Source organism: Sminthopsis crassicaudata, chromosome 1 (genome assembly GCF_048593235.1).
Source record: "Sminthopsis crassicaudata isolate SCR6 chromosome 1, ASM4859323v1, whole genome shotgun sequence".
In the NCBI taxonomy this organism is placed as follows: domain Eukaryota; kingdom Metazoa; phylum Chordata; class Mammalia; order Dasyuromorphia; family Dasyuridae; genus Sminthopsis; species Sminthopsis crassicaudata.
In genome coordinates, this window is record NC_133617.1 from 731,606,570 (window position 1) to 731,616,252 (window position 9,683).

The following is a 9,683-nucleotide window of genomic DNA, read 5'->3' on the forward strand; positions in this document are numbered from 1 at the left end:
CGCGCCCCGAAGCCGGTTCCCGCGCGAACTTTGCAGGTAGGGGAGGCTGGGGGCGGAGCGCCGCGGCCCCGCCCCCTCCCCCGGCGCGCGCGCGCTTGCGCTACCCCCCCGCCCCCCGCACGCCCGCAGACCCCCGCGGTGACCTTCCCCTTTCCACCCCTCCCCCCCGTGCCCGGTCCCCGGAGAGGGCCTCGGGGATCCGCGGCCCCGAATCCCCCCGCTCGGGCCCGCGCCTCGTGTGCGCGCGCCGCCTCGCCCCTCCCGCCCGGCCCGGCCCCGCGGCGGCTCTCACCTGGCGGGCGGAAGCAGCGCGTCCTGCGGCGCGGGGCGGGGCCACAGGGCGGGGCCTCGGGGCCGGGCGCGCTCGGCCCTCCGCCCCTTGAGGCCCCGCCCGGGAGCTCCCCGCCCCCAAGGGGGCGGGGCCGGGCACGCGCCCTCCATGGCTGTTTGCCCGGCTGCATTGTGGGAGTTTGGCCGGAGCCGCCGCCGCCGCCGCCGCCGGACGCGGGTGAAGAGCGGCCGCTGTCCCGGGCGCCATGGGGGCCGTGACGGACGGTAAGGGGGCGCCGCCGGGGGGAGTGATCCCCGGGGAGGAATGGGATCGGGGAAAAGAGTAGCCCCGGACGTGGCGGGAGGGCGTCGCTGAGGGACTCGGGCCCTGCACTCCCTCGCTGGTCCTCCGATGCGCGGCGGATGAATGGAGAGGCGCAGCCGCGTCCCGGGCTCGGCCTCCACTCGCGACTCCTGCGCGAGGGGCTTCCCGCCGGGCGCGAGAGGCTGTGGCGACAGCGCCGGCCGTGGAACCGCTCCGGTTCCGATCCCGTGCGGCCGCGTGGCCAAGGGCCTCCGGGCCGGGTCCTGAAGCGCTCCGCTCTGGCCGCCCCCCGGCGGGGACACGCTCGGGCATTTGACGTAGTTAGGCCGGGGCGGCAGACCCGCCGGATAAAGCACCTTAAAGTCGCCTCTTGGACCGTTTTTTATGTAATCGGATAAATTGCGGATTTTATGGTTATCTTTTGTGTTGTCGGGGCCTGGCACTGGCGTGCGAGTGTGTAACGTATACATGCATGTCTGTGCGCACACGGGCACGAACCATCATCTCGGATGTCCAAGCCGGGGGGGCTCTGGGGAGCAGCCCCCGGGGAGCCACCAAGTAACTGGAGCAACCTGGATTTTATAGGTAAACCCCTGCTGGGGGTTTTCTCAGCAGAGACCTTGGACTGGTTTGTCATGGGACAGATGAGGAAACGGACAACAGGGCAGGGCACTGGTCTAGATTCGTGCATCTAGTGTCTGAGATCAGTTGGAATCTGGGTCTTCCTGACTCTGGGCCAAAAACTCCACCCCCTAGTTAGTGAAGCGCCCAAAGGTGTCATTGATGGAGCTGGAGTGGTGCTGACCAAGTGATTGTTGTCTGTTTTCTGTGTCGGTGAAGCTCTTGTGAAGCTTATGTGTCGGTGACTAGATCTCTTCAGCAAGGGAATTATTCAGTGTTTACTCCCTTAAGTATTGCTGCTTAATTGTTGTCCTGATCTATCAGTACTTGTGGAATGGTGGAGGACCGAACTCCAGCAATCCTTGACTAAATTGGCTGCGGCAGAGATTTTTCAAAGTCAGGATTCCAGTCAATATCACGCTATGCGTCCCAGTTCTCAAGTAAGATTGTAAACCAGTGTCAGAAGTTGTTGAAAAATCTGACAGTGGGACAAGGAAGTGTGGCTTACGTCTTGACTGTGAGAAAATTAATCAGCACCGAAAATAGTATCATATTGTCACATCTGTGCTGAATCCCCAGCCAAAGAATCCCAGGGTTCAGGTATAGCTAAGAGGTTGGGGCTAGGAAGAGAAGGGAATCGGAGCTGATATAGCATGATTCTCCATTTTTCCAAGTCGATTCATCTAGGTTAAGGTGCTATTTTTTTTTTTCTTTTTTCCTAATGAAATCTTTTCTGTTTGTCTCCTTTTGAAGACCAATCTTTAGCTGTACCATCAGTCTCTTATTCCCTATTCCCCCACCTCCTTCATCTCCTCCAGGAATTTATTCTTTTTCTTCCTTTTTGTTTCTTCCCTCCTTCCCTCCCTTCCTTTCTCTGATTTTTCTCCCTCAGGTCCATCCCAACAAGCTCTAGTCGTGTATCTAGCCTCCTTTTCTTTCTTTTTTTCCTTTACTTTTTTGCTGAGGCAATTGGGGTGAAGTGACTTGCCCAGGGTCACACAGTTAGGAAGTATTAAGTGTCAGCTAGATTTGAACTCAGGTCCTCCTGACTTTAGGGCTGGTTCTCTATCCACTGTACCACCTAACTGTCCCCAACCTCCTTTTCAAGGTCAATCATTTATATTAGATTAGAATCCTATGTATTGGCTGCTTTTACTTTATTATCTCAGTCCCCTGTGATCTAAGGGAAGGACCCAGCATTATGCTAAGGTTACAGGAATTGCTCATCTGCTAACTCCAGGAATCTCCTCAGTTCTTATGTTCATAGATCTAGAGCCAAAAGCTGTCTTTTGAGGTCATCTGGTCCAGCCTCCTCATTTTACAGATAAGGAGAACAGGAGCTAGGCTGGTTCAATGACTTGGCCACCGTTATTTAAGTAGTGAGGTGCAGAGCCTGGAGTTGAAGCCCAGAGACTTTCACTTCAAAGCCAGGCTCCTTTCCATTCTAGTTGGGGTTTGGGGCATGACTGACTAAACTCTCCTTCTGGACAGTGTTGTGATGACTAGGTGGTGATTTTGCAGTGCACAGAAAACCTGGGTGCAAATGTGACTTCTAACACTTTCCATTTCTAACCCTGAGCACATCAGGTAACCTTTGTCTGCTTCAGTTGTCTCCTGCTAATAAATTGGGATAACACCAGCATTTACCTTCCAGGATTGCTCTGAGGATCAAAACGGGATAATAATTATAAAATACTTAATATAATGTCATAACAAGTACTAAGTAAATGTTGTTTTTTTTCTCCTGCATGATTATTCCTCAACTCTTTTTAAGAATCTTCATTCATTTCCTCCCTGCTAACCTGATTGTTTCCCAAGGTCCTGTCCATGTCTCTTTGTCCCTCTCTCAGCAATCATATCTGTTCTCAGATATTGGGGCTCAATTATTCTCTGTATAAATCACTCTTAAATCTACTTACCTAAGCCTATTCTCTACAGAGTGTACTTTAACATTACCAGTTGCTTGCTAGATATCACGATCTAGGCCTCTTGCTTGCAGCCCTTTTCATCTTCAGATTTGCTGTCTAATTTTCCCAAAATCCCACTTTGATGTTCTTCCCTAGCTTTTCATTAGCTCTCTAGTGCTAGTACAGAAACTGTACCTGTCTTTTATAAAGCACTGAAACCACTAAAGTCCTTTCTCACCCTCATCTTGCAGTGTAGGGTAGTATGAATATTACTGTCTCCATTTTATTTATGAGGTAACTAAGAAGTTGGCCTTTGGCTTCATAGCCAATAAGTGTCAGATGAATCTAAGTCTGACTCTTAGTCTAATATTATTCATTAGTGTTTTATCTCTTGTTCTTGGGATTAGAAATACTTTTGCCTGGGCACTGGAACTGTTTGAAATGTGTGGGAAAGGATTTTTCAGGCAGGTTCTCTAGGACTCTGCCACTGTTTCAGTGACGCAGGAACATCATAACTTGGAGGTAAAGCAACTATAAGAGAGAGGATCATTCTGTGTTCCTTTTAAGTTCAATGGCACAGAGAAGAGATTTTGCCAGAAAGACCAGCTGAGGATGCCAATGAAATAGAAACGAGAGATTTGGGGATAATAAGTTGAAGTTTATATTGAAAACAGTTTACATCTTTTTTCCCTCCCTTCTCTCTCCTGTGGTTTTCCCTCCCCCAATTCTCTTGGCTCTTGTGTGAGCACACATACACATACCCTCACTGTCTTATTAGACTTCTAGAGGCACCCAATAACATCTATACTTGGTTCTCTTGTGGGGACTCAAGGGTAAGCAGGTCATTGTCTTCATTCACCTATAGAACTTGGGGCACCTTAGTCTTATCTATATCTCATATTTCTCATTTGTAAAATGAGAGATTTGGACTTGATGGCTATGACATCTTCCCAGTCTAGGCTAAAGCTGAAACAAGGAATTTCAAACTAATTTCTTATCAGTATCTGCAATTTCTCCTCCTTTCTGAGGGATTTTAGCAGGAGTAATCGTTGGCCATTTTAATATTCACTATTCTTTTTTCTTTTAGATGAAGTGATCAGAAAACGACTTTTAATTGATGGTGATGGTGCTGGTGATGATCGGAGAATCAACTTGTTAGTGAAGAGTTTCATTAAATGGTGCAATGCTGGATCTCAGGAAGAAGGGTGTGTCATTCTATTGTTATTACACCATATGATTCTAAATGTTCTGCTCATTCTCAATTTAAAAGCAATGGAAACAGGTTAAATTCAGTCAACTTTTGATTTTTTTTCAATCATCAGTTGCCTGTTTTGTCTCAAATGAGACAAGGGTGGCATTGTGTTCACAGTGTTTCATTTTGGCTTGTTATAAGGAGAAATTTTCACATAATTAGGATTCTTCCAAAGTGGCATGGGCTTCATTCCCCTTTTCTGAGATCTCAATTTAAGGCCAAATGATCTGCTTTGTCAGGCATGTTGTAGAGGAAATTCATTTTGTGAAATACGGAGGCTAACTGACAGCTTCTGAGAGCTCTTTCAGCTCTGGAATTCAGCAATTTCATACATTTTATACATTTAATTCTTGGGGAAATGAAATTTATGAAAGGATGATTAAAAGCAATTAAAATTGGTTATCTGGTTCCTTTCAGAGACATGATATGGGAAGTGTGTTTGAAGTGACTTTTTGGATTATATTTATTTTCTTATTGGTATCTCATAAGTAAAATAAACAAAAGCTGGCTGCACATTCAAAGAAATGGAAACTTTAGAAAAATGTCTTGTAACATTTCAGTTAGCTTTCTGAATAGACAAAAAACAAAACATAAGGTGAAGTGAATAGCAGCAATAAGTTATACATTTAAATATTATTTAAGTGTTTGTATGAAATACATTTTGAAGTTGGTTTGTTTTAAAATTACTAAGTCAACCAACTGAAAATTGCCACATATAATTCTAGAGTTTATTAAAATGTAATACAATCTTAGCATATACTTTAATATAGTTAACATGTATGGGACTACCTGCCATCTAGAGGAGGGGGTGGAGAGAAGGAGAGGAAAAGTTGAAACAGAAGTTTTTGCAAGGGTCAACGTTAAAAAATTACCCAAGCATATGTTTTGTATATAAAAAGCTATAGTTAAAAAAAATGTAATACAATCCAAAACTTAAATTTGAATAAAGCTCAAGAAAAGTATACATAGAAAAAGCAAAATATAAGTTCCCGTAAGCACATTTTAAATAATAATGAACTCAGAATCTAATATATTTTCATTGGTGTGATGAAATATCTTCAACTAAAGTATAATAAGATTTTCATTAATGAGAGTTGTATATTATCTTAACACTTTTTCTGTTTTAAGAATCTTCCTTTTTTCCTTACTTTTAGTTATAGCCAGTACCAACGCATGCTAAGTACATTGTCTCAATGTGAATTTTCAATGGGAAAGACCCTGCTTGTATATGATATGAATCTGAGAGAAATGGAAAATTATGAAAAAATTTACAAAGACATAGGTAAGTACAATTAAAGTGACATATCTATTCTTATCAGTTTTAAAGTTTGGAGTTTAAAATCTGAGAGAATGTCATCTGGAAATTTTTTGGTTCAAAAAAGATCCCCCACATAAGTATTTTAGAAAATAGCTTTTTTAAAAAATAGTAACATTTCATTGGCAGTTGAAAATATATTTCAGATTAATCCAGCAAGAATTTATTATTGACAAAGTTACAGCTGTCTTTTTAATTTTTAAAATTTTTTACATAGAAAATAGCATAGCTGGAGCACATGAAAAAATTGCTGAGTGCAAAAAGCAGATCCTTCAAGCAAAACGAATACGGAAAAATCGCCAGGGTAAGAGTTGTGTGTAATATATTGTGCTCTGCAGTGAGACTAGAGTCTAACTTATGATGAATTACCAAAAAAAGGAACCGTTGAATCTTAAAATTTTCTTAATGTCAATAGCAAATTTATGCTGCCTGGAAGTATTTCTTTACCAAGTTCAAGTGGCATTTATAATCATTGTCTTTTAGTCGGTAGATTTTTTAAAATGCCTGCTACATTCCTTGTTAAGATGCTTTTACAGAATTGGCCTTTATGCAAATAGAAAAGGGACCTGCACTGAGTACAAAGACAAATTTGACTCACAGCTTAAAGAACAGCGATCTGGCCCTTTATACATATTACCATATTGGCCCAAACCTAGGCCTTCCACAAGATAGATTGCAATGCTAAAGTGAAAAATCTTTGAATCAGAGACTGTAAAATAGCAGAAAATGCTGCTTCAAAACAAATGGCTGTTCTGGAAATTTGCTGTTTGCTAATTTCACTGCCAGCAGTAAGTAGACACTTTCACCCAATTCATCACCTTCCTTTAGCCAAGAAGAGAGAGGAAAGCTGCTTCTCTCCTCTATGTGATTATAATTGGAGACTCAGGGGCCAAGGAAACAGAAAAAAAAAAATTGTTTTGATTATAGGTTGAACTTTTTTTAGTGTAATTGAGAGAAGAAAGGTAGCCTGTATTTGGATCAATAGATGGTATCTTTGTTGATTCTCACAGTCCTTCCTGTCTAATGTCCCTAATTTACACAAGCCCTTCCTGTCCTTATTTTACACAAGGGTTAAGTGATCTATACAAGGTAAAGCCAAGCTTTTGGATAAGACTTTCTTTTGTACAAGCCAATATTTCCCAGAGGGAAAGTGTCTTTGATAAATAGCAATGGTTTTGTATCTTTCAGAATATGATGCTTTGGCAAAAGTCATACAGCACCATCCAGATAGGCATGAAACATTGAAGTAAGTTTAGTATTTTACTTTCTTTCTAATTAATATATGATTATTCTAAAAGGTAGTAGCCTTTACAAAAAAACAAAAAAACTTAAAGCATTTGCAGTTCTGAAACATCTGTTTTTATTTAATATTTCTAAGTGTGTGGCACACATTTATAAATTTCTTGTACCAGATTGATCTGCTAGCAAAAATAAACCATCATTTTGAAATAATGAGAAAGAACAGGTTGGGTCCTTAATATAGCATATAATATGATTGCTTAGAATAGTTCTTGGTTAAAAATGTGTTTTAGCGCTTTTAAACTCTAAACAACTTTGTGAACTATTTGGGTATGGCAGCTTTATTATTTTAGTCTATCCTATTCTACTTGTCTCTGATACTATGCATGAGTAGTTTAATTTTCTTTACAAAGTTTTGACTAATAAATAAAATACTTGATATTGACTTATTTTCAAAAGAGGCAAAATGTATATAACTCATTTTTGTATTCTTTTTCAGGGAACTAGATGCTTTGGGGAAAGAATTACAACATCTTTCTCACATAAAAGAAAATGTTGAAGATAAGGTATGTTTAACTTACATATCTGTCAGTCAGTTATGAAGTGCTTAGTCAATGCCAAGCTTTGTACCAAATACAGGTACTGTAGGCAGTCCCTACCCTCACAAAGGTTACATTCCAAAAGGGGAGACAATAGGTAAATAACTATGTAGGTACAAAATGTATATAGAGTGGGGCAGCTAGTTGGTGCAGTGGATAGAGCACCAGTCCTAAAGTCAGGAGGATCTGAGTTTAAATCTGGCCTTAGACATTTATCACTTCCTAGCTATGTGACCCTGGGCAAATCACTTAACCCCAATTGCCTGGGGTTGGGGGGGGAGATTTATATAGAGTAGGTAAAAGATGATCTCCTGGGGAGGCACAAGCTGCTGGGGATGGGTGGGCGGCCGTGGGCTTTAGAAAGTTCTCAATTGAAGAGGGAGAACCTTACAAGTCATGGGAATCAAAGGACAAAAACAGAGGAGATAGAACATCCTGTTTGAGGAAGTACAGATAGCAAGGGACCAGGATAGGAAACACTTTTAGTGTTGAGAGGAGCTTGAGCAAGGTAGCTGCTAGAGTTTGAGTAAGAGCACAGACTGATGGGGCCTGCATCTTCCAGAAACTACTTTGACAGAATGTAGTTAAAGGCAGATGAGGGCAGGAAGAAACCTGAGAAGTGTGAAGGTAGAAGCAATGAGATTCTGTCAGCAGAAGTTTGTCTGCCTTTTGTTCAGGATCACCTGAAATTTAAACATTTTCTTTTCTTTTACATCAAGCTGGAATTAAGGCGAAAACAGTTCCATGTTCTTCTTAGCACTATCCATGAACTTCAGCAAACACTAGAAAGTAAGTACCTTCTACAAAAACTAATAGAATTTTACTTTTAAGTCTTGCTGTCCTCTATTTATAATTGCTAAATCTCCTTTTCAGAAAGTCAGACTAGTTCATTGCAGGAACCTTGTGTGGTATCTGTCTCTGGGCAGGGCTACAACCACCTTTTCATGAAAGCAAAGGTTAGAATTCCTCAGCCAGCTTCAGGGAAGCGCACACACACATTTTTGTTTGTTTGTTTCTATCATTTAAAAGTGGATGAGATTCTCAAATGTTTGAAGATTCACTCTTTTGTTATTACTAGATTTGTATTAAGCATTACATATGGATTTCCTCGTGCTCAACATTGGCACTAATTCTGTGTGTACTTCTCAATTTCAGATGATGAAAAACTCTCAGAAGTGGAAGAGGCCCAGGAAGCAGGCATGGAGACAGAGACTAAACCATAGGTCAACACAAGTCTCACCAGTATGAAGAGCCCTAAATACTTGTCTTAGTTTCCTTCCATATGTTAAAACATTACTTTGGTGAAACTAACAGACTATGGATGATAAATTTTTATTGTTTTTTTTTTTTTTTTTTTTTTCCAAATGTCCAACAAGGCAAAGAAACTATTTTAATGAAGTTTGTTTTTATGAAAATTTTTTATTCAGATGTTTTTAGTTTGTATTTTTGTGCATATTTTGGTAATTGTTCAAATGATAAAATTGAAATTGATTCTCACAAGTTATGTTTTACAAGGAAGGACTTTTAGAATATATACAAGAACATGTTCATATATATACATTTTTTTATATATGAATGTGTCTTTTTTGGATAGGGTCTCTTTCCCCCTCCTTGGACACCTACAACCTAATAGCTAAGTCCTCGGGAGCTGCTCAAGAGACAGAGAAGTGGCGATTGGCCTTCATGTTGAAGCAAATGATCCTGACTACCAGATCCGTATATGACAATTTCTGTCACCATTCCTCATATGGCAAGAAACACATGAGCAAATGATGAGTCAATTTCTAACCGAGAAAAATGAGTTGTAAACAAACATAATTATTAAGATTATAAAATATTTCTGAAAACAAATGGTAATACTGTGTTTGATTCATGGAATCACGGCATTTTAGCGTAGGATGTGACCAAGGATCCTTTCTGGCCTCTCCTCAGCAAGCAGCTGTTCTGCCTCCGAGGGGAACAAAAGTTCAATAAGTACATGATGCATTAAATCCAAAAGGAACCCATTCATGGTAATCTTAGAATCCCAATGGAAAACTGCCTGCAACCATGCTTGGCACATAGTAGGCACTCTGTAAAGAGCAAACATTCTGGAATGGGGAAGTGAGAGAATGACACAGCTCCAGGACTTAGTTGCTGCTTTCTAGCCAGAGAA

The 9,683-nt window shown here is 41.5% G+C and overlaps 1 protein-coding gene across 1 annotated transcript; it reads left to right on the forward strand.

Moving 5' to 3' along the window:
- Positions 1 to 407: 407 nt before the first annotated feature.
- On the forward strand, positions 408 to 9,379 carry THOC7 (THO complex subunit 7). The gene is made up of 8 exons (XM_074284201.1): positions 408 to 555; positions 4,211 to 4,328; positions 5,530 to 5,657; positions 5,908 to 5,994; positions 6,879 to 6,936; positions 7,429 to 7,495; positions 8,248 to 8,317; positions 8,684 to 9,379. Exons 1-8 carry the CDS (start codon positions 537 to 539, stop codon positions 8,749 to 8,751), a joined length of 615 nt encoding a protein of 204 aa, XP_074140302.1. The 5' UTR covers positions 408 to 536; the 3' UTR covers positions 8,752 to 9,379.
- The last annotated feature ends 304 nt before the right edge of the window (positions 9,380 to 9,683 follow it).